General features: G+C 40.9%; 1 protein-coding gene across 1 annotated transcript in view; it reads right to left on the reverse strand.

Moving 5' to 3' along the window:
- Positions 1-865: 865 nt before the first annotated feature.
- The window catches only part of LOC102204536 (transmembrane protein 65-like), a 43,549-nt gene continuing 18,754 nt past the window's right edge, over positions 866-25,660 (reverse strand). The window contains exons 3-8 of the mRNA XM_005744627.2: positions 18,845-18,889; positions 14,248-14,315; positions 13,599-13,653; positions 8,233-8,275; positions 2,830-2,935; positions 866-1,864 (exon numbers count right to left, since the gene is read on the reverse strand). Of these exons, the coding sequence (XP_005744684.1) occupies positions 1,715-1,864; positions 2,830-2,935; positions 8,233-8,275; positions 13,599-13,653; positions 14,248-14,315; positions 18,845-18,889 (467 nt within the window). The 3' untranslated portion in view covers positions 866-1,714. The remainder of the gene's footprint in view (positions 1,865-2,829; positions 2,936-8,232; positions 8,276-13,598; positions 13,654-14,247; positions 14,316-18,844; positions 18,890-25,660) is intronic.

Consider the following 25,660-nt stretch of genomic DNA (forward strand, 5'->3'; position numbering starts at 1 on the left):
TTCATTATTATCATTCTTCAGGATCACTCTTACCCACGCGGTAAATATTGAAAACAGTCATATACAGGGTATACAGGGTCTCCTTAGTCTTTTTAGAACAAGCGTAGGGAGTTCAGACTGTAACATAAAGCGGTCAGCCGCTGGGTCCTTCATGGCATAGAAAGCTGCTAAAATATACTCACGCAGGTATATTTTGTGCTGATAAATATTTTCACGGCCCTTTGAGATAGAGAAGAAACACAATACAAACGTACATGAATACCAGTCTGAATATTATAACAAAATAAATACATTTGCTGTGACGCAGAGCTGCCTCTCGTATATTTCTAAACACTTCTTCAGTGCAGCTCCTGAAGGAGAATCATTCAGAAAAATAATTACAGGGTGAAGAGCGATGTGAGGAAAGTTGGAAATTATGACCGGGGGAGACTAGCAGCTAAGGTTTGTGGGAGCTGTGGCGAATTAAAGCCTCTGTGTGTGTGTGTGTGTGTGTGTGTGTGTGTGGGGGGGGGGGGGGGGGGGGGGGGGGGGGGGGGGGTGTCGTAGCAGGTCCACCAAGTTGAAAGAAAACAACTAGATCTCCGTCTATCGGCCAGCGGAGGGCAGTAACACACAATAGAAGTGAGGGACAGGAAGAAATGCAGCCCGTCTGCACACACCGTAACAGTTAATCTCACAAAATGAAAACACTGCAGCAGTCACGTTATGCAAAATAACATTCATCTCCCCCCAAACCTCCACCTCTACGTGTGGCCGTTTTCAGAAGAGGTTGAATATCATCTCACCTCTGAGGGGGATATATTATATTTCGTCTAGTGGGTGCGAATGCGGACATATGAACCGGAGGATCAGTGCAAATGAGGAAAGAGGATCCAGGTGATCCACAGTTTATACTTCATATCGTTGTTCACTGCCTCTTCCTCCCTCTGCCTCTTCTTTAAAATATTTTGTAGGACTTTTAAATACATTTAACTTCTTCAGTGATTTGTGTGAACCCTTTGGCAGAGGTGTGCATATGCAGTGCATCACTGAGGAGAAGAAGAAGCTTTCAGGTGTTACAGATTTAACCACCTGCAGCGGACTAGTTGTCAAGGTCTGTGGATGAGGCAGGACTTGCTCAAATCCAGAAGCTTACATGCTTTAGGAACTGAAGACACCGTGTTCTTGGTTTATAACCACCAAAACCTGACAGGGAAACACGGAAAAGGTGTTTAAACATTGGCTGATCTGGAACACTAAACTGACTTCGTTCCGTCTTCCCTGTAAGGTTTTCAAGATTTCTGACAGAAAACAAGAACTTTATAACACGACTGAGCTCTAACTGGGTTTTCTCCTATAATATTTCAGGGGGTGCACGAAGCTGTCAGTTAACCTATATGTGATCTAGCCATCTATAGCCAGAGGTAAGAGGAGGTGTCTTAGACAAATGACCGTGTCGGTCAGTCGAGACGAAGTGAGGTTACGGGATCAGGTAGCAGCAGTCGTTTCTTCAAGAGATGACGAGCCTCCTGTGCTTAAGTTCAGAGTTTGTGATCGAATATTATCTAAAATCCTCTTCAGAATACCTCAGATAGTTCGACTGAGCCGTGCGATTGGACCGTATGGAGTTCACTGATATTTCCATACGCTCCAGCGCACAAGGCGAGAGCAGTCGGCGTCAGATTAAGTCAAGCATTCAAACGGATTCTGAATAGTATTTGTCTCTAGCCTCGCCTCAGTTTTCGCTGCTCTCTGTTGGAGCAGGTGGCGACTGCGTTTGCTCCTTCACCTCCGTCTGGCCTTCTTTCTTCTCATCCTCGTCCTTGAAGAAGAGGAGGGGAAACATACCGAGGATGCAGCCGATGCCCACGCCGATGGCTTTACCCTGCGGGTGGGAAGAAGACAACAAAGATTTTAGCAAAGATGGAGGGATTTCTGCACATTGTTACCGTGGGATTATTCTTCATTTATTTCAGGATTGCATATTGTTCTCTAGGTGTGATCTTTGCAGGTGGGCAAATACTTGAGAGACCCTCAAATTTCTTTTTCTTTTATTTGCAGAAAGCCCGCCTTATTGCTGTCTGATGAACACCCTCAGCTTTCTTAGCCTCTGTGCATCCCTATACTCCTTTATTTACTGAAAAAAGCTGATTTCTGTCTGAAAAACAGACACAGTGGCCTTAATTTATACGAACTGACATATTCACAACCCACATCTCCAATCTGGTCTCCTTAACCGGAGCCGCTGAATCCACGAACCCTGTGGAGAAGTCATTTACACAGAGGTGGACAGGTTTCTCCAGCCTGCAGCGCGAGTTAAAATTCACTAGGTTCAATAAAGGCACAAATGTAAAACCAATTGTCTTTTTATAACTGTGACTTGGAGCATTAAAAGTTGTTTATGTAACTGTAAATTGGTCTTTATTGTCATTTTTTATTGAGCTCGGTGCTTTTCATGCCACACCTTCCCTCTTTACTGTAACGCTAACAAAGGGTTGGAAGCAAACACTTAAAATCTCCAAAGACCGATATGTTATTTTTGGCTTGTATTTATTAAAAACTATTTCTTCACAAGCCACAGCAGCCTTTAGCAACCAGCCAGGTGCCAGACTAATCACTGTAGCTTATTATATTTCATGCTTCAGCACTTATAGCATATTAAAGATCGCCAGGTCCCAGTTCCTTTTATGACATTTGAAAGCTGGGCCCCGTCACACAGACTTGTGTTACTCGCGTTTGAGTTGTCAGCGTGCAAAGGCCTGTCCTGGTTTGATGTGCATTTTGCACAGAAATGAGCCGCTCAGTGGGGGAGCGAACCAGAGCAAATTCTGTAACTGTTTCTATACCCACCGTGTGAGAGCTGACTCTTGTCTGCCACATATCAGCCTGTTTTGGGCTCAGGTCAGGAATCTGCATCCCCAACCGAGACGCCAACGCTTCTACATAACCTGCCAGCCTGAGGAGAGGGAGAGACCGATGGATAGAAAAAGAATTAAATAGGAAGGGACTTAACACAGTTCAGCAAACTGCAGCGACAGCATTATTCTATTGATAGAACGCTCTATATACAGCAGGGATGGGCAATTCCAGGCCCCGAGGGCCGGTGTCCTGCAGGTTTTAGATCTCACCTTGGGTCAACACAGCTGAATCACATGATTAGTTCCTTACCAGGCCTCTGGAGAACTTCAGGACATGGTGAGGAGCTAATTTAGCCATTTAAATCAGCTGTGATTGGATCAGGGACACACCTGACATGCAGGACACTGGCACTCGAGGCCTGGAGTTGCCCACCCCTGATATACAGCGTACTGTGCAAAAGTCCTGAGCAACCCCTCTTTTATTTAATATTTTGCTATGGAAATGGGAAATAGGTGCAGTGACTTCTTGAAAAGCACAGACATAAATGGAAAAACGAAATATGGGCAAAAACGTTTTGTGATTTTTCTCATTGAAAGCAAAAATACAAAGAAATGAGGAGTGGCTCAAGATATTTGCACAGTGCTGTATATCACACATGCACACACACAAACATCACCCATCAAAACCTTCTAATCAAATGAAGTCTGAATACCAAAGTCTTGTGATTTTGTTGAAATGTTATTGTGACAAAAAGAAAATCAAAGAAACATTATGTGAAAAATTCTGTAACAGATTGAATTCGCCGCTGCCTATTTGTGTTTGCATCGTTTCTGTTTATATAATAATCCCCCCGTTGATAATTTTCTCCATTACATATCATAATTCAATAAACCCATGCTAACATGACACTTCCCTACCAAGGCAAACAACAACCAGAGTCGGTGCTAATAACGACAAAATAAATCAACAGATTAATGCTCCGGTCTGCTTCCTGTCGCTGATGTTCATAAACCCAGCAGGATGCCAAACCTCAGCTCTAACAACAGATGGAGTAAAAGAGGAAGCTTCCAACAGTGTATAAATTAACTCAGTCCCAGGGCTTTGCGTGGATTTACACAGATCACGGACCGATGACGGATTGCAGCAGATAAAGAGTGCTACACGGAAATCACCACGATGTAGAAAAATGAATAAGATTGGATTAAGAATTCTGGGCAACTAGAAACAAGAACATTCTGCTGGATCTCTATTCTGATATGGACTGGGTAATGCCATATCATCCTTTCATTTCATTTCTATCATTTGACAGAAATGAAAATGATTAACCTACAGGGGGCCTCAGCTGTGGCACTCCTGATTGTGCTCAGGTGCCTCCTGCTTCAGTCGTGTGTCCACAACCTGACAGGTTTCCGCTCGTGTGTTTGGGAAAAAGTGTTTCCAAAGAGACACTTGGCTTAATAGTCCTGAAATAAAAGACTCTTGGAAACAGTGGGAATATTTCTACAGTTGGCCATCCTGGAAACAGAGCAAGAAGGTCATTGCTACGCTCCAGTGAGCAGTTAGAGCCACTTTGGTGTAAAATGGACATGAAGCGACAGCCAGCCTGCCAAATGTCATTAAAAAGGAAAATTATCTGGCTGAAGCTAGAGAGGAGGAAGTGGACTCTAATATGCAAACGAAGGGAACCGACATAAACACTGTCGTGTGACCCTACATGTGCCAAGGCACGTAAATATGGTGCAGGTGGGGCGGTTTTGAATGTGAGGGAAGAAATATGGGTTGACATTTGGACCCAGGTCGGCTTCACTCACTGGCACTAATGGATCCTCAGTCGGCTGCACATACAAATAAGCTGCAGCTGGAGCTGTTAGGGGAGCGATAAGCTGCACACAGCATATCTGAGAAAAAGGCAAGTCTGCCTGTGCATTTGTGTCCAGGGGGGTGTGCTTTCGAGCCCACTGCCTTTAAGGATGGGGCAGCAGAAGTAGTGGAAATAGGACTGATTCTTATGATAACAGATGATGAGCTATTAAGTCCTTATGAGGAGAATAAGTAGATTCATTAGACAATATTCTTTCTTACAGCATCTCAAGTGGATACACTGTAGCCATTAAGTCTCTAGTTTATGTTTTCTTCTTCTATTTCGCATTTAAAATGATGGTTAAATTGAAGTAATTGAGACCACAGCTTTGAAGCTCAGTAAGCTGCAGTGAGGGAGGCATTTGGTTTTTCTCTCCGCTTCTTTGAAATTCAGTCTCACCGCCGAGCCCCAATCCTAATTTCTTTCACATTCATCCACGGCTTTAGATGAAATTCACTCCAAATTACCCGTGCTCTTGTAACAGCGGAGGGCAAAATAAATAAGCTCTGCATTTTAAAAAAAAGAAAGCCAAAACAAAATACTGCAGCAATCACAATGCAGGAATGATGAAATTTACTGAAAGGCCCGAGCTCATCCCAAAAAACATAAAACAAGACAGACAGGCTGTTCACTGTGTGAGAAGCAGGCTGAAACATGAGCCGGGTGCATCGCAAGCCCCAGAAAACACAGTTATACATTTTATCTTTTGGAAAATTACATCTGGAGGAACTAAAAGCCATCACGTTGAGTTACTCAGCTTGTGTTTGGAAAAAACACAGAATTATGTGCATTGACGAAATGTCACTATTGTTAATCTGTAAAGTTCAAAAGGCATCAGTCACACAGGCATTCACCCACTTTTTTTTAAAGAAAGGTAATGGAATATAATCCAGATTACTCCAGGATTCAGAAGGAGTAAGGTAGAAAATGCAGGCATGATACGGAGGGGGATGCGTCTCCACTTCTGTATTCCCTAAAGATCCCTAATGTGCATTTCCTTGTCTGCCCCAGAAAGCCACCGATGCATTGCATTTGTAAGAAATTCCTAAAACAGCTGAGGCTAAACTCGACAGAAGCATTAGTAATAACCAGCTGAATGGTCAGAATGACTCATGAGCTCAATTATGGAGTTCAGCAAGATTCAGATGGTTTCCTAGGTTTGCCGAAATACTTAAAAGACTCAGACGGAGTGAAACATTACAAACGTGGCCTAACATGAACTCCTACATGATAAAATATGTATGCACTGGCACATATGTGGAAACGGTTGTGCATGTTGTTCAGCACAGTCACACACACACACGGAAGATTCTCTACAAGTGAGTCAGTATCTCTTAAATGAGCAGATTTCCTCTTAATTATGAGGACTAAAAAGCATCATTGGCCAAGGGACATGCTGCAGTGACAGCTACGTCTGTGCACTTTGATTATATAATAGTCAAAATTTAGTAACTGGGAGTTACTAAACTCAGAGGATCAGCAGGTTTGAGGCTCTTTTGATGCAATGTCCAGAGTGTTTATGACTCGTGTTACAGCACACTCATTAGCCTGCATAGAGTATGTCCTTAACTTTTTAGTGAAGACCAACTCCTGCACATCAAATATCAGTGTACGTGGATATCAACCAAACAACTTTATACTGGTAAAAGGTACAGTATATAATTTTCTGTGTGTATGTGATCTAAAAGCATATAATATATATTTTACCCAGAGACAAGCATTCATTGGCTGCAGTGGGTTTCTGCATACCAACGCGATGACCAAATCAGGATCTTCTGTACATACAAGCACATTAACCAGCAGAATTCAGCTAAGAAGGAAAACTTTCTTAGCTTTCTTAGAACTCAGTAGTTCACTTCTTGATTAAATAAAACTTAAAGGCACTTCAACAAACGAAAGCTAAAGGAAGCTGCAGTTCACAGTAAGTTCGTTAGAGGCATTTTAATCAGTCTCCAGAGTCTTTCATTTGGCTCATCTATGCAGGTGGAAAGTGAGTTCAGTTGCGGCTGAACATCATCACATCTATGCTGCTTGGGAATGGGAAGCCTGATCTTGTTCCAGGTGAACTAAATGTCTGAAAGTATGGCTGTAATCCAACTCACCAACAGAAAGCCATATGCATATTTTCGAGTACATGCACAGGATTTTTTTATTTACGAATTTTGCCAACTTCTGTTAACCAAACAGTTTGAAATCCAGCCGTAATATTTGCAGTAATTAGTCATCTGGGATCTCAGAGTCGGAGTCCACCTACAACCTCAGCAAGAAGTCTCTCTGCAGCCACTAAAGTGCCGCCGACTCCCAGTGTAATTTATAAGACGAGCGTTATGTGGACACTAAAGCGTTTCCTGTTAGAACAAAATCTGCATCGCAAACGTTGCTGTGAAAATCTCTTGTTGCAGCTCCACTGAGACTCTGAGGCAGACAAATGGCCTTCACACGCCTTGTCTCACCTTGATAAAGCGTCCACGGGGGCTCCACTTTCCTCTTTTGATTGAGCGGCAATCACACACTCGCTCACGGACGCGTGTGTGTGCCTGCTGAGAGTGTTTACATGGACCACAAGAACTAGACTAATACATCACAGGGAAAACAGAAGGAAACAGCATATTCCACTTCTGTCATCCATGCATGGGTATGATTTACACTGAAAAGGAGGAGAAAAAATGCACGCCATCATTGCATTCACCCTGGCGTTCCATTATATTAAGTAATGGGACTGGTTGAGCTCATGAAGCAGCTCAGGAAGCTGGTTATGATCTCTGTGGCCACAAGGAGGCGCTTAAACAGTCATGCATGAGCTGATGGAAGGATCGGAGAAACATGACCATCAAGCTTTCCTATATCATTACGCTGTTATTGAGGAAATCACATTAAATTACTCTGTACAAATTCATCAGTCCTTACAGTCAGTGTTTTAATCCACTTTTACTTCATTTCATTCTTTTAATTTTGATTATGCAGGAAAGGGAAAAAACATCTGATGGGGTTTTTGTTGCTGGGTTTCTGGGACAGGAAACAGAATAAAAATGAAGAAATTGGAGGAAAATGAATGAAAGGATTTTTCAGGGATTTAAAAAAACCAAACATTTAAATCATTTTAAAGTCAGTGTCCAAAACAAATTTTACATTTCATGTTTTAACACGGGGTTGTTCGCATGCTTTCAGCATCTTTATTGACTCTCCCGGTTGCTGTACGCTCCAACACTCCAACAACAGCAACGACAACAGTCAGAGCACAGACTTTAAGACGGCGAGGCGTGATTTAATCAAGCCACACCCCTGGGCTAAAGTGAGCAATTTATTGAATTAGCCCCACGAACAACATGATGGTAAACCTTTACCTTCTCAACGTGATGTGAAAAGGACCTTTGTTAATAAATATTATTATTATTATCTGTGTATATTTGTGTGGAAAACGTGTTGCTGTACAATCAGATTAATGGCTCTTCCTTTCCTTGACTGATTCTAAATTTCAACTGAACTGTTTGAATTTACCAAACGTGTGTGTGTGTGTGTGTGTCAAGTCTTACCCCAGTCCTGCCAGGTCTGATACCAAGTTGCCCAGCGCAGCAGCTGTAGATAATGGGAGAAGCAGAGGCATGGGTTACAGAGGCATTTTTCCGTAGGGCATGATGGATGTCCCAAGTGCATTATGGGCTCATCAAAGAAGCAGAGGCACAACACACTGAAGAAGAAGACCACACTGCTGCCGTTTTGCTTCTTACATGCTGCGGTGCAAGTAAAAGAGGACGAGGGAACGCTGAAATAACTTCACTGTCACCGGTTTATGCTTTGAATGTGCCGTATGGTACTGTAACAGCTGTGCCTAAGGACAGAAAATAAAGCCTGTGCTTTACTCCTGTTCTCTCAGCTGTCCCTGACCCTGAGTGCAGAGCATTGCTGCTGCAGCATTACAGAAACACTCCAGAGGAAACACACAACGCAACCGTGTCATCACTGCTGAGGCACAGTCATCATCTCGGGCTGGTCTCGAGCACTTTCATCTGATCTTTGAGCTACTGTAGCAATAAATATTGTACACATTACTCAGAGACAAACACTCTACTAACAAAGCGAGCAGAGACACATGCATCCTGTGGCAAAGCATCTTTAAGCTTCTGGTTTATAAAAGTTTAAAAGCAAGCAGCTTCTTTTTCTGCGACAAGAACAACGAGCGACTTAACTAGAGCCTCTGAGTGAGAGGCGAGAGCTGTTGCAACAGCTAGGAAAGGAAAGGAAAGTGTGCAACTCTTGGCCCAAGAGTCGGTGCCAAAACACACAGAGCATATTTGGACTAAATAAGGTACTTTTAGCAGAAATCTTTGCACTGTGCACCATTAAATCTGACTGTAAATCAGCAAACACCACAAAGGAAAAGGGGCTTGTTGCTTCAGCTGATTTAGGTCAGATGAAGATTTCGTGTGGTTATTTAAACATTTTTAGTCGATTTCTAAATATAACGTTACTCTCTGGCAGTGTAATCATTTTTCAGTGTGTTTCACCTCATGTTGGCACTTAAACAGAGAGCGCTGCCATTAGCCCCATGCTTTGTCTTGAATTGTGTACCAGTACTTTATACGGTCACAAAGCTGAATTCTTGGCTATGCAGCAGTTCAATGTTCAGTCAGCTGAAGGAGGACACACGTGCAGCTGTGCATGGTTGCTTTGAGGCAATATGGCCACGTTAGGCAAATTAATCTACACTCTGAAGATGATTAAAACAGATGTAACACAATATCTTGCTGACGTTAAACACTGCACCTCTGTACAGCCACTGAAGAGACAGCAGTGATGGAGAGGCCAGCTTGAGACTTTATTATGTGGTCAACCTGCTCAGATGTAATTACGAGACAAGGTTGGCTGTGCCTTTAATTCGCTGCTTTCTCTCCCTCTTCGGGGCCTTGGCATTAGATCTGATGCACATCAACAGACTGATGAGGGGGCGGGCAAATGCATCACAATTCAAGTCATTCTTAAGCAGCTGCAAACACAGAAATCACAGTGTAACTGATATTCTGACAAACTTTATCAAGTAGAAAAAGGGAAGTCAATTAAAAAGACAAAGAGTAACAAAAAAAAAAGATTTCCTGTTTGTAATCTCTGATTTCTGGATGGACTCTAAATATAAGTATTACATGTGAACTCCTACTTAATGTAAATTTCTGTATGTGGAAAGCAACAGGCTGTTTGGGGATTTTCCCTCATTTATCAGAGTTAATCGCTGTATCATCACAAACAGACTGCATGTAATTACCAGCTTAATCCCATTCAATCACAACCTTGCAGTGTTTGCAGCGACAAGCCTGTAAATTCATTGCAAACACCAAGCAGCACACTCTTTTCTTTAGTTTACTTTCATTTCTTAACCTTTCTGTTACTGTTATCACATGCTTCCTTCACACTGTATTTCTTGGGAACTTTCTAAAACTTTTTTGCCTAATAGTTGACAGTACTGCCAACCTGATGGAGCGAACAGATGCAAGTGCCTGGAAGCAGCAAAAAAAAGGAGCCTTTTACACCTGAAGCAAAACTAGAGAGCCTGTCTGCAAGTGAACTATTCACTGACGGCTGCTGTGGGATAAATGTGGCATGAAACAATGTGAAGTTACAAATGGGAGACAGCGGGAACATTTTGCACTAGCTGTATTGCTCCTGTACAAGCGGTCATAATTTATAGGCGTGCATGAACAGCACTCTCTACAGTGACAAAAACAGGAGTATACCTGCACTCAGCAGTACGTGGCCTTACATGCTTCTGTTCTCACACAAAGCTGAAAATTTGTTTGCGTGAGGCAGCTGGAGCTGTACAAAGGCTTCAAGTATGCAAACTGAAGCCTGGAAGCACCAATTCTGTCAAGAAAGAAATTTACACTTCTATTTCTTCCAGCTTGCTCCCCTTAAGGGTTGCCAGCTCACCCCGTCCCTAACATCCTGTTCTGTTGCACCAACCCTCTACATGTCCTCCTGTACTGCATCTGTGAATATTCTCTGAGGTCTTCCTCTTTTTCCTCCCCCTGGGAGCACCGTAAAAACCTTAAAAACCTTAAAAACCCCTTAGTTTCACCTCATATTTATCACCATTGTTGCACGCTCAACCACTTGGTTTATTTGCGCGCCACCAGTTTGACCAGTCTCATCAATCAAATGTTCTAAACTGTGCACTGGGAGGAAAATTAACTTTCACTAAACATGAGTAACAATTTTGAATAAAATGAAACTGAAATAGATCAAATCAAATGTTTATTTATTGAAAAACCTAAAGGAAAAATGTGCTTGGTACAAATTGAATGCATGCGAACCAAAACGACCTCTTTAGTGCAATACATTACATTATACTTATTTAACAGAATTACACTGAAAATTTACCTGTAATTAAATTAGTTAGAGTTAGAATTTTGGCCAAATAAATCTTTTTTGAATGCAATTCTTTGACCTCATATTCATTTTGAGCTGCAGTCTTTTCACATCATTAAGGCTGTTTAACTGAAGTAATTAGGAAAGTCAGGAGTAGACGATTCATGCAGCTTCCACGCTCATCAAGCGAGCAGAGACATTTTTGCCTCCTAGAAGGTGATTTGTCGTCTTCACTAGAGACTTGACATTAGTGCTAAATCACTCTGGACCGGATTAGATAACTGCAGCATTTTAATTTGCAGACCCCCGAATGCCCTCAATCTAGTGCGAATGACTAAATGGGGTCTGAGTGATAGAAAGTGTGTTAAGGCTGTGCTTAAGGAAAGAACAGAAGTCCTGTGTGCTTCTTGTCTCCGAGTGGCTCTGCAGTAGATTTAGATTTTTTTTTAAACTACTAGTTTAATGAGGGTGTCTGTTACAGCTCACTGTCAAATCCGGGTTAGAAAACCTCTCCACACAAAGGTAACAAGCACTCCCGTCAAACTTCAGAGTGGCCTCTCTAAAACTGAATTTTGCACATTCTGCCTGATAACCTCTCTGCGAGTCCTACCATGCCTGAAATTGCTTCAATCAAAATTCCAATCATCCATTCAATCAATTCACTGGGAATGAACTGAACAAATGGAGATTTTTCTTTTTTTTTAACTGAAACTTGGCTGACTAGAAATATATGGAGAAGGGTTTGAAGTGAAAATTCAAATGAGTCTTGTCAGTGTATCCCTTATAGATCCATTTAACTGGAAAAGGTCAAGTCTTCCTTTTCCAGTCCCTCCAGGTGAAGTGGAATTTAAAAAGCCTCTGGCTTCTACCTCCTAGGCTCTTGGACAAAAGATCAGTTTACCCAATCTGCTGCATGTTTAAAAGCTTGAGCTAAAGACAAAGAACTGCAGTCACCACCAACAGCAACAGAATCAGAAGCACTGAAAGGAAGGGAAATGCCCCCTGCTCTTTAGCTCTGCTTCGATTAATGACAATATAAAGGACGCTCGCTTTGTTTGAGTTGGACAAAAAGAAAAACACTAAATTTGAAGCACTGACTGATACGGTCATCCCAAAGCTAATGTGTGTTCATTCTCACTTAGGGTAAAGTAGGGGGCTCTTTTAGACACGGCGAACAGTGGCGGGCGATAACAAAAATTCTGATGTGCGTCGTCAAGGGGATATTACAATACCCATTCAATGTGCTTGTGAACAGCATTAACATATTCATGAAGTTTTCCTTATCGTAGCCAGCCGCTCTTCCTCCTCTCTTTCTTTAATCTGACCTCGCTTTATAATTATTTTTAAATAGTGTCACAGTTCCATGATTAAGGTTTAAGTTGCAACACAGCGCACTCTGTCAACACGTCATCTAAAAGTGCCTTTTCTTCTATTTGGAGACTTGGCAGTCAGCTATGATTTAGCATGCTGCAGCATGAATGTGAATTACTCTCAAATATATTTTCCTAAATCGAATCAAATGCAATAAATAAATGACTGATTTACAAGCAGATATTCTTGAATCTGAATGTGACACATATACAATACATATGTAATAGAGCTGGGCGATATATCGAGTTTTTAAAAAATATCGATATATTTTCATACGAGATATAAGATGTGACAACATCGTTTATATCGATATAGTCTATGTTACGTTATAATTATACTTGTGGAGCCGCAAGTTTGCCTCTCTTTCGTCCATTTTTGTCTCTACGCTGCGTTACTGGGCCTCGCCTCTCCTTCACTGAGCACAACTCCCCCTCCCCCATAACTTCACCTGCAGGCAACGACAAGATGATCACGGCAAATCTCCGTTAACAAGTTACCGCGGATCGCCCCGTGCGTGGGGCTGGACGGCGTCAACGTGTTAGCGAGCTAACCGCGCTAACGAGCTAAAATCCTTTCATTTTCTCAAAACTCGACAGTGCACCTTATGTGCAATCTGTCAAAAAAGTGTTTTAGTACGACTTTGGTGAGCTACGGAGCCGCACCGCTTGATGGATTGTCAGAGCATTACGGCTACCGTAATGGAGCCTCGTGGAGTGATACGTACTGTGCTTCACCGTAATATTACCGTATTGTGTGTGTGTGTGTAAAAGGACCATAAATGGCACCTGTTGAGTAATTTCTTCATGTACATCTATGCTGTATGTTAATAAAAGTGCCTGATTGACATCTGGGACACAGCTTTGACTAAACTCTCTTTTTGTTCTTACCTTATGGCTTTAAAAAAAAAAAAAAAAAAAATCGAGATATGTATCGTATATCGCCATCCAGCTAAAAAATATCGAGATATGAATTTTGGGTCATATCGCCCAGCTCTAATATGTAACACACGTTTATAGAATTGACTAAGTGCAGCACTGTGGGTGATCCTCCTTTTGCTGTTCAAAGTCTTCTACATAACTCATATAATCAATACTTTAAAAGGACAATACAGGAAATGAAAATGTGTTTTCAAAAATAAAACAGATTCAAATACATTACGAGATTCTCTGACCTGCCATAGTTGAAATGCCGAGAACCACGCCGATTGATAACTCAATCTGTGTGCCCTGGAAAAAACAAGAGAACAGAAGCTCATTTGTACAAAGAGGAAAGCTCAGTGCAAGCAGTTGTCTGCATCTCTTTGCAATAGGGGACTCAAGCCAGGATGCCAAGCACCTGTGTACTTTTGGAGTTAAATCACCTTCCTTTAGCATCTATGTCACTATTTCTGCTTCAAACGTGTGAGGTTCTGGCTGGACCGGAATTTCAATTTTCATCAATTCATCACAGTTAATAACCGTGTCGTCACAAAAAGGGTCACACATAATTGCCAACTTGACTCCATTCAATCATAAACTGATAGCAGAATGACTACGATTACATTTTTAATGCACAAAAGCTGCTTTGCATGCAGCAACTGACAGCGAGTGGTTGCAGACCTGGTTCCTCGTCTTCGAAGCAGCCATGTCAAAGGCAACGAGACGACCTTTAATCACTCACAAAGCTCCTAATCTCAACAAAGTACTATTTTGTAAAATTTAATCTATACTTAGTACAACCTTTAAATGCATTTTTTGCAGTCTTTCAGGTTGCATTAGCTACCTCCAGAGACTGAGAGAATAAAGTGCTAGGAGTGCATGCCTCATGAAGCAGACACTTACAGCAACAATCATGATGCAGTTGTCCAGGAATCCAAATCCAACGAATGGGAGTGCATTGTGCAGCAGAACTGTAAAGCAAGCAAACACAACAAATCACTGTCAGACACATTATAATGTGATTCAGCATGGATAGACAACAACGCATCACACATTTAGAAGAGAAATGAGAACATTAGACACAAAACGCCTCTGAAGCCATAAGCAGCTGTAAATCAGTATCAGGCAGTGATACATTAGTGCGTGCTCATTAATGTGGTACGGGGGTAAGTCATTCCGTCTTATTTCTTTAGCACTGCCGCTGGTAAAATGCAGACAGCTACGAAGCCAGCGGGTGAACACTAGACTCTTGGTAAGGTGGAATGGATTTTTTAAACAGGAAAGAGTAAATAGCATCATAAATATCAAGAAAATCCACTTGCAGCAGGAGTGCGTGGATACTATAGACAGTCTGATGTACCGATGGTGCTATCAAAGTGAATTTTAAAATGTCATCCACCGCCCCGGCAAAGGATATTCAAGCTTAAGTTCAAGTGAAGTTCAGTTTAGTTTAAGTGACAAATCTGCAGGAAAGTTTGAAGCGTAATCGCCACGATGCGACTGTGTTCTCTACGGATCTCGTAGCGCTGCAGCTCTCCTTCAGGACGCCGTGAGAACTTTCAATCCTGCTGTGAGCGCCTGAGCTCAACACGATAAACACCGACACACTCAACACTTAAACGCAGACTGACACCAGAGGCAATCCTGCCTTCAAACGTATGCTGAAACGGAACAAAGTGAGCACTCAGAGAATTCTCGGTGTTGGGTTTGACTGATTCCCTACGGAAACAAACTGGAACTCGAGTGTGAAATTTAACAGCAGTTAGCGAGGTCAGTGGGGAAATCTCAACATTTGGTAAATGATTTGCCTCTTTATTTCTCAAATGTGCTTTCAGATCCTTAATGAGTCACATTTTTATTCTTAACTCAAGAAAATGATTTAAGAGTGAAGCTGTCTTTAGAGATTTAAAAGCAGTGAACGCCACGATGCTCTGAATTTGAATTTCACAGCAAGGGCCTGTTATCTTAACTGGACCCGGCTGTCTCAGGATCCCATTCTGCACACTTTGAGTTTAACCCAATATTAAAAAATGACTCCTCTGGCCATGTTAGCTCTAATTATAACAGCCATCTGGGGACATTTTTCCCTGTTGGTGGGGAAATTTCAATTAGGAAATTTGAGGAAATCACGACTGCTCGTCCTTAGTTTTCCTTTTGGTGACTTGATATGAACTTAAGACTTTCCTCTTGTATCAGGCTCAAAGTTTGCTTCCTACAGGCAAAGGTCTGGACTGTTTTATCTGGCTCCTCTAATGTTTTCCTGGGCACATCACAGCTAGCCTACAAGAAAGAAAAACTCTGAGCTCGCCAAAGTGAATATTTGAGATGTCGCAGGCATTTTTTTGAAACGTCATTCCTCAGGTGGACTCCCATCCATCGCAGCTTTCACAAGTTTTCATCCCTGAGATGGATGCAGTGGGTTTTTTTCATAATCTCGTAACTCCCAGTAGGAAAAAAAATAGGCAACAACAAGAAGATTGACATTATCATCACAAATGTGTGCGACACCACAGCGACAACAGGCTGAGTCAGTGTTTCACTTGAAGTTTGTCTCTTCTGTGTCAGCTCAAAAAGACAAATGCTCAACTCCAGAGGAGACTAAATATTTCCCACACAAAGCGGCTGTTGTGACAAAGATCTGTTTTTGTTAAATATAAGACAGGCGAGGAGGAGAAGCTTCCAAACCTTTAAAGTGAAGAGAGAAAGCTGAGCTCATGAGATCACCAACAGAGTGAAAAATGCCCACACAGCCTTTGCAGTTGGATTACATTCTTTCTTTGTGAGCACAATGAGAAAAACCCCACTCAGCTTTATGCTGAAGCTTTTCTGGCTGGTCCCCAGTTTTATATACCAATTCAGGTTTATTTCATTTCATTTTTCTTCAATTTCTCTGTGTTTTACATTATTTTGACTTCAAAAGAAATGCATGCTTCAAATGTTTTCTAATACGAACCCTCATGTTGGGAAGTGCTGACTGGTTTACACAAGATGATCCAGGATGTAATAACGGACAACTGTACAAACAGAAAACATGTCTCCTTATACAAATTCACCATCCACCCACACATCCATCCGCTTAACCCCCGGTATCTTTTCCAGCTGTTAATGGAGGCCAGGTAGATATGAAACCAGGACTTCCTTGTTGTGAAGTAAAATGGCAAATGGCCTGTATTTGTATAGCGCTTTACTTAGTCAATTATTCAATCATCCACCCATTCACACACTGGTGATGGCAAGCTACATTGTAGCCACAGCTGCCCTGGGGCGCACTGACAGAGGCGAGGATGACAGACACTGGCGCCACCGGGCCCTCTGACCACCACCAGTAGGCATCGGGTGAAGTGTCTTGCCCAAGGACACAACGACCGAGACTGTCAGAGCCGGGGCTCGAACCAGCAACCTTCCGATCACAAGACAAACTCTTGAGCCACGATCGCCCCGTGAAGTAACAGTGCTAACCACCGCACACGTGCATAATAAAATAACACCTTTAAAATCTACTTTTAGCTGCATACATAATTTAATGGGTTGTCACGCTACTAATATTAAGTGTGCTTTCTTAAGCACATTAGTAGAAAGAAGCACTGATAAAGGGGAGATGTGAGATAATGGATGAAATAGCTCATCCATTTTTACCCGTACCCTTCATTTTTCCAAAAACATGTTCTATACAAGTCAGAAATCCTGTTATATTTTCTATTATCATATATTAGGGAAAGTTTGAATTAAAAAACGCTTCAAAGAAATTGAACAAGGCACAAATGGACTTAGGACTACGTGCAACAAGTATTGTTCTCCATGCTTAAGCAGATTGTCGTTCCGGATATTTTTTTCAGAGTATAATATTATGATGTACAACTTCACACATTTGCTGTGGCAATGTTTATTATAGTGAGCCATTACATTAGTAAGAACTAAAGTAGATTTAAATATCAGTAATATTGTGTATGATGGAACAGCTACATATTAAAGTTACAGTGTGCAAAATCTCACCACTAGAGGTCAGTAGATTCCAAATTGCATTCAATTTTTATTTTATTTTTTTGTTTTGTTTTTTACCACTCCCAATTCAAGCCATAATCCTAGCTATGGTAGAAAATGTAGGACAAACAACTCTGGCCGTTGTTCATCTCTTGTGAGTGTAGGCCAGGGGTGTCCAACTCCGGGCCTCGAGGGCCAGTGTCCTGCAGGTTATAAATGTGTCCTTGATCCAACACAGCTGATTTAAATGGGTAGGTTACCTCCTTAACATGTCTTGAAGTTCTCCAGAGACCTGGTAATGAACTAATCATTTGATTCAGTTGTGTTGACCCAGAGTGATATCTAAAACCTGCAGGACACGGCCCTTGAGGCCTGGAGTTGGGCACCCCTGGTGCAGGCTGTCAGTCCACTGTTTACCTCAGCTGGTCTCCATGACTGTTTACTTCGGAGGCTGCAAAACTTGTGAAAGGAGTCAGATACAAAATGAAGAGAAGCTCACTTCTAAACGTTGACAGTGATCCTGAGGTGAATTGTTTAGGAAATCCTGAACCTTTCTGTCAGTAAAGGCTGCCGTTTTTGCTGCTGTTAGCTTGCATTAATGAAGCTTTCTTTAAAGTGGATCGAACATTGTTGGACTCTGAGACTTATTGAATAAACTCTCATATGATATGAGAATACAATCAAACTGTTTATCACAGCCTAATATTAGCTGGCTTAATGTTAGCTCATAACCAGCTGTTGTTGGTGCATGTTAATGCACGTCCTCGTGTGTTAGAGCTCAGACATCAGCTCAGCAGGTGACACTTGAGGTGAGAAGGAAGAAGATGTAGTTTTATCGAGTCGCGTTGTCTCTTTCCTTCTTGTTTTCACTTCTTTGGTGAAGAGGACCCGTTCTCAGATAATAAGCATAGATACTCATATCCTGAGTCTGACACTCTGCACGGGAATGCCTACGAGTTTTCTTCTTCTCCACCTCTGGTACACTATGTATGTGGCCGCTCTGCAGCCACATTCATAAAACACTATTACGATGAATAACGATGTCCATCTCATCTGTACTCAAGCTGGGACAACAAGGTGGCTTCCATGAATTGCAAACCTGCTCCTATCTAATTTTATTTATTAATTCTAAGTTTACACATAAATTCAATCCATCAATTTGTTGTTTTTTCTCTTAAATAACCTCAAAAAACCACTGATTTTACATTTAAGTCATTATGACCTCAGACTCAGAGACTTTTTTACTGCTTATTAGATTCAATTTGGATCCATTAGGTCCATAAACAGGGGTTTTTCCTTTCCTTTGGACAATTCACGGAAACAACACATTCACAATGAGCCATTAATTAAACTGGTCCTCATTAACTTTCCTAAACTGACTGACTGTTAAATGAGGCATGTCCTAAAAGATTAATGAGCAATTTTCTATGAGTACTCATCTTGTAAAATGAAAAGGATAAAATATATAGAGACACATTGAGGAGTTAATATATCTGCCAAGAACAAAAGGACCTCTTACCATATCTTAACTGTGCTGCAGTGGGTGGTGCAATTTCCAGCTGTCCTGGAAAAAGAAGAAAACAAATATTAAAGAAAAACATTTCTATTGAGGAGAACGATCAGCATTATTGAGAGACACTTCATAGATGGCAAAACATAAAAGCAGAGAAAAAGAAGAAGGAAGGCATGCAAGAAATATGACATGAGAGGAATGAAGAGAAAAGAAACCACACCTCCCCCGACTGAACAAATATATATGGATTTGTGGATATAGACTCACAGTAAAACACAGTCTTACAGTCCTAAATGCCTGTGTACACATATTAAATGGACAAAAATGATGGGAGACAGATTAAAGAAAAAGCTAACCTATTAAAAATAGTTTTTAGCAGTTATAACAAACCACAGATAGGCCGATGAAGGTCACTTCAAAGTTTAGAAGCTACAACTACTGTGATCACCTCTAGTTTCAAAATAAGAGCACAAAAGGGTTAAAAGACTCAGATAACATGATCGGAGACGCCAACGATTAGAATAAGGTCTCTATATAACTCTGCTATATGTAGGCCATGCAGGACTTCATATGTTATTTATAACGTTTAAAGTGGATTATGAATTTCTCTGGAAGCTTGTGAAGGGAAGTGAGAAAAGAGGTGATGTGTGAGCACCAGCTGGTTTTCTTAGTAGCCTGGCTGCTTCCAAAATAAGGGTTAAAGTGATGTCGACATACAATAACTGTTGCCAAACAAGCTTATCGGGAGACTCGCCATCATACTGATTAACGTGAATGCATGTGGCGCCAAACAATTAGAGCCGAGACCCAAAGATTCAAATATCTGCCACACACAACATACAAATACAAAGTTTACTGAGATTTCATTAAACTTTGATACTGCGACAGCACAGCTGAACTGAAACTGAAGTTAATGGGATGCAACCTCTATCTGGATTGCAGAGTAAAATTACTGTCTGACTATATGCCACATTTACTCAAAAGCCACTGAACTGTGATCCAGCACAATGACCTGCTGTAGAGAAATAGATAATTAAATTGGTTTTAAGGCTAAAGACACAAGACAAGAGGACTTCTTCTGCAGGTCCAGTGAAATTAGATTTATTGCCATGAGGTGAGTGGAAATGTTAGTCCACATAATGAAGTCAGGTCTGTCATTTCCAGGTGTTATTGCACCACTGCAGGGTAAACCAGACTGGAAAGGTTTGGATTATTAGTAGTGAAGGTGATTCAACTCCAAACAAACATACTCCTTCATTCCCTCCTTGGACCTTTTCCATTGATTTACAAGCTATTAAGAACAAATACAAAACAAATATTATAGTCAAGTACTGATTTTTAGGGAGAAAACTATTAACTTTTGTTTTTACTTAATTAGAACAAAAAAAAAAAAAGCTTGAGCACAATTTAATAATTTTCAGTCACTTAATGGATTTATTTATGTTACAGTTAAGTTTAGAAGTTTAAAAACTGAACCTGGTCGATCACAGAATGAACGGGAAACTAAAGATAGCTTTCTGCCTTCTTTCCTCCACCCTGTGTGCCTCCCCCCACCCATTGCCACCCATGTTCAGTGTGACATTATGAGCTCTACAGTCTTCAGTTCAACTCCCGGCTCATGCAGCTCACAACAGATGTTCATCAGCAAAGTGCATACACAGACACACACTGACCTGTCAATGCTTCCAGTTTGTGTATAAAGAAATATTATTATCCCATTTTCCAAGTTTCTGGACAATTATGTTGCTTCCACAGGCATCAACCATCCAACTACAAGAGATGGAGATCTTATCCACGGAGGATGGTTTACTTCCCTCCAGAAACCATTTGTTTCCATTTATTGCTCATCCAGGGGCTGCTTCAGGATTTAATTGAAGACCTTTCAATGATCATCAACATCAGTGAGGCAGTAACCATTAAACCTTCTTGGTACGCAGTTATCCTCACCTGCCTTACAACACTAGCATTTGTTAGAAAATGGAACTTTTCTGTAAAGAAAGATGCATCAGCGTTTTAACGATATTCCCCCACTTTTTCATATTTCAAAGCAGTGTTTAACACCACCCTAAAACTATCTGCTCCCTGGTGAATACCCACCAGCGTCAGATGGATGAATTGCACATAAATCAAAGTGGTGAAGGTCAGCTGAATCAGTCCTCAGCTGACGCCGGTGCAGCAGTGTCAGGTCATGTGCTGTGAAGGGCTCAGACTGCGTTCAGCATGGCTCTGTCTCAGCCTTCCTTCCGTTGGCTGCTTTATTTGTAACATCTCAAAACTTTAAAAAAAATCAAAAAAAATTTAATGAATCGGTTTACTTCCACACAGAGACTAATCTTCAGGATATGTGGATAAAGACTTGAAACATTTATTATCTCTCTTTTTTTTTAAGTTTGTGCATGTAGAATTATTTAATAGCTGTATATATTATACCCAAGCAAAAAGAGGGACTGATTCAAGGACTTTTCTTATATTCAGAAATGGGGGCAACGGATCAGAAACTGATACAGCATTAAATCTGCATTAGAAAACACTGGGCATGACTTTTAGGCTCATCACCTCTCTATTAAATAAGATACAGTGGTTCCAACATAAAAATTGTTTTGTATTGGGGAACTTTTTGTAGTTTGTTAAGTATTTTGTTAAATGAAGCCAAAGAAGCAAAATATTGTAAAATAATGTTGCAAATCATGCACTGCAAGTTAATTTGTGTCACGTATTAGCATCAAAATATATATTAAAATATACTTAAAATATAAAGGAATAATAAAAACATAATGGAAAAAATAATAATAATAATACTTAATTTATTAATTAGAAAAGTATTATTATATGGCATAGTCTACAAATAGAATTTATATTTTATGTTCATTATCTAAATCAGCAGAAATAATTAATATAAAACTATTCTTTTATTGCAATGTCCTATTTAGAGTATCCCACATTAATATCATTGGGGGTACTGGGGTGGTAATTAAATTTCGAAAGCTGGGGCATGTCTGCCCCCCGGTGCCCCCCTTTTAGATGCACCCCTGGAAAAAATGCTGACTCTCTTGATGTGTTCAATTTCAAGTTGGAAATCAGAATTTCTGAGTTGCCAGACGAGATTTTAAAGTGAAACACCCCCTCAAGTCAGAACTACAACTTGAATCAGCAACACCATCCAAGATGGTGGTGGTACAAAAAACTTAGTAAGAATTAAAAAAAGAACAAAATGTAGCGATTTTGTGTGTAGACTGCATTTCCTTAGAGAATAACACATAGTTAAATTATTTATTTAATGTAAAGCCCATTAACTTCAGTTATCAGGTATCAATAATCCCCGAGTCCACAAAATTAAAACATTATCAGATTTTGAGGTGTCTGGCCCCCAGTGCCCCCCTTTTAGATGCGCCCCTGGACAAAGTGCTGACTCTCCCGGTGGGTTCAATTTGAAGCTGGAAATCAGAATTACTGAGTTACCAATGCAGATTTTAAACCACAATGCCTGCCTCAAGTCAGACTGAAAGCTTGAATCAGCACCACCAACCCCAACTTAACAAAGGGTCGTAATAAGTCGCTAACTATAACTATGAAGCAGAATCAGCTCCATCTGATAAAGACTGTGTTTACACATAAACAGACTACACATTTCAGCATTCTGGTCACAGATGATGCTGTTTGCAAGATCAGGTATAACACCTGTGTGAATTTGGTAAACTATAAAACTCTGTCACTTGTTCACATGAATTTCCTGTAAATCCTAAATCTAAAAAAAGCTACTACTTTGAATTTGCTCTATATTTCAAAAGTCATTGCATAAGTGGTAGCTGGTTTGGCTCAACCCACAGATTATTTGCTTTGTTTTGCTGCTTTATTCCTCCCTCTATGAGAGTGTTGCTGTGATCTCAGAAGAAGGCGAGAGGAGCTCACAGTGTGTTGTCTTTGTTTTGCTTTGACAAATGGCCACACTCTCTCAGTGCTGGTACAGAATGAAACCAACGTGTGAAGAGCTTAGTTTTGTAAATGGGAGATAAGTATGAAGAAAAGAAAAAGCCAAACAGCCTCAGCCACAGGAAAAAATAAGTTGAATAAATGTCTGTCAGTCCATTCTGCATTTCGTTTTTGTGCGTAGAAATGACAAATACAGGCACTGTGAATTTCAGCTTTACTCTGAGAGGGTAAAGCAACAACTACTGCAAGGACATTTCTGCATACGGCAGTTCAATGCAGTGTTGTGTGTGTGGGGGACGTGTTTCTGTATGAATCTATGTCATTGTATTGTGTGTGTGTGTGTGTGTGTGTGTGTGTGTGTGTGTGTGTGTGTGTGTGTGTGTGTGTGTGTGTGTGTGTGTGTGTCTGGGAGAGAAAGAACAAAGGTTCAGCAGAAGAGGAACAATTGAAGGCTGGAGCCATTCATCAGCTGCACAGCACCTTGCTATTCCCCTATATGAGACAGGAGAGAGGAAATTACACAGCACAAAGAATGTGGACCTGGTGGACAGGACCGTCATTAGCAAACACAAAATGGGAACAATTTTTTCTTCCTTGGGGGAGGGGGGCACTTTTTACAGAAGGATGAAGATTAGGTATCATAAAAAGTAAAAGACAATCAATTAAATACTCAAAGAAATCTCAATAATAATAATATTTTTCTTTAACTTTTAGTGCCCTGCAATATGCTTCTGAATGTTAGAATTCATCCATTGAATGTCAGAGAAGGTATCATGAAATGGACTGATTCTTGTATAGTGCTTTTCTACTCTCACGGAGTACTCAAAGCGCTGTATACAGCACGCCTCATTCATCCCTGCACTTCTAAACTCAAGTGCAACTAATAAACATTCTCACAAAACCACACTCCGATGGGGATTTGGGGTTAGTATCTTACCCAAGGATATTTGGCATGCAGACTGGAGGAGCCAGGAATCGAACCACCAACCTTCCAATCAGTAGCTGATCTGCTCTACCACCTGAGCCACAGCCAAAGCTGTTTACTTGCCATTGGGAGCCAGTCTGCCAGCTACTTAGGCCCAAAAAATTCTGAGTGACCCAACGCAGTCCAGAAAAAAAAATGAGTCCTCAGCTTTTGTTTTCAACATGATCTGTGAGAGACTATTTCAGTTTTGCCCAATTTGAGGACGACAGTATTGGCCTTTAGCAACTGGGGGGAGGAACTTCTAAATGTCATATCACAACACGAATGTCTGCTGAGAGAAAATAATGAGTAGTTTCTCATTAAACGCAGAATTACCCTGTCAGTTTACTTCTGTGAGAAGAAAACACAAAGCAATGGGGGGAAGAAAGATGACTTTGAACATGGCGTGATTGTTGGTTCCAGACAAAGTAATTTAGAAACTGCTGAACTGCTGGGATTTTCCAGTGGAACTCTCTCTAGTGTTTACAGAGAACAGTCTGAACAAGAGGAAATATCCAGTGAGTGGCAACAACTGCCTCAAAGTGATAGGAAGACAAAATTAACTCAAATAACCTCTTGTTACAAGCCGGGTATACCTTAAAGAGATGGGCTACAGCAGCAAAAAACACTCCTGGTGCCACTCCTGTTGGGGGAGAACAGTTCACATGGGCTCAAGCAAAATGCAATAACAGAAGATTGGAAAAATACTGAGTCTCAATTTCTGCAGACATCCAGATACTAAGGTCACACTTGAACGACATGTAAACGCCACAGCCAAACCAAGTAGTGTTGATGAACATGTCCATCCCTTTATGATCACATTGTACCATGGGGCAAAGCTCAGATCAGCTCAAACTGAGTCTTGAACATGGCACTGAGTGATTGTACTCAAATGGCCTCCATAGTCACCAGATCTCAATCCAGTGGAGCACCTTACAGATGTGGTGGATCAGAAGATTAACATCATGGACGTGCAGCTGTCAAAATCTCTGAGGAATGTTTCCAGCAAATTGTTGAATCTGTGCCGTGAAGTGTGGTTTGTCTGTGCAGGTGCACAGCAGTTCAACTGCAGTGTTAGTTTTAGCTTTTTTAGCCAGTAAGGTCATATTTTTGCTTGGTGTCAGTCATATGAAATATATGTCCACTATGCAACAAACTGGTCTTAGATATTTAAAGCATGTGACATAAACCATCAAACACATTTGTAATAAATCAAAGGAGCTTGCAAAGAAAAGCGTCTGGACTGGCATCTGGGACTCTCCACCATTTGACCTTAGAACTGAAGAAGCTTCTCGGATGAGAGGTGAAAGGTCTTCAAGCAACTTAAAGAAGTCCAGACGCTTTTCTTTGCAAGCTCCTTTGACTACGATGACCTGGATGACTGAGAACCTTCACAGACATTTTGTAATAAATCAAAATTTTAATCTGAAAAATGTCAAAAAGTGCAAGCTGGCGTAATCAGTACTTTTCTCAAATAACTGTAAAAAGTTTTAAAGTCTTAGCTACATATTCTCCTGCTCCCCTCCAGCTCTGCAGAGCATTTTACCATCTTTCAGCTCATTGTTTGGTTTTTGTTTGGCCTGCTTTCACTGCTTGTCTTTTAACCACTGATTCCAGACACAACAGGCAACCAAAAAGACGCCTGCACACTACAAAAACCAACAAAAAGCACAGATGCACCAAGTTTATAGTTATCTTGTAAAAACGGTGAAATATTTAGCATCTAAATGGTCATTTAAATTCTATTTCACAGAGGAAAACCAAGGTTAGCGAGTTGCTTAAAGCAGTGAAGCCAAACCAGCAAACCAGCAAATACAGGGCTGGAGAGAAATTCAATTCAATTCAATTCAATTTTATTTATATAGCGCCAAATCACAACATAAGTCGCCTCAAGGCGCTTCATAGATACAGAGAAAAAAACCCAACAA

The sequence above is a fragment of the Pundamilia nyererei genome, unplaced genomic scaffold, assembly GCF_000239375.1.
Source record: "Pundamilia nyererei isolate P.nyererei 1_Seehausen unplaced genomic scaffold, PunNye1.0 scaffold00146, whole genome shotgun sequence".
Taxonomy (NCBI): Eukaryota; Metazoa; Chordata; class Actinopteri; order Cichliformes; family Cichlidae; genus Pundamilia; species Pundamilia nyererei.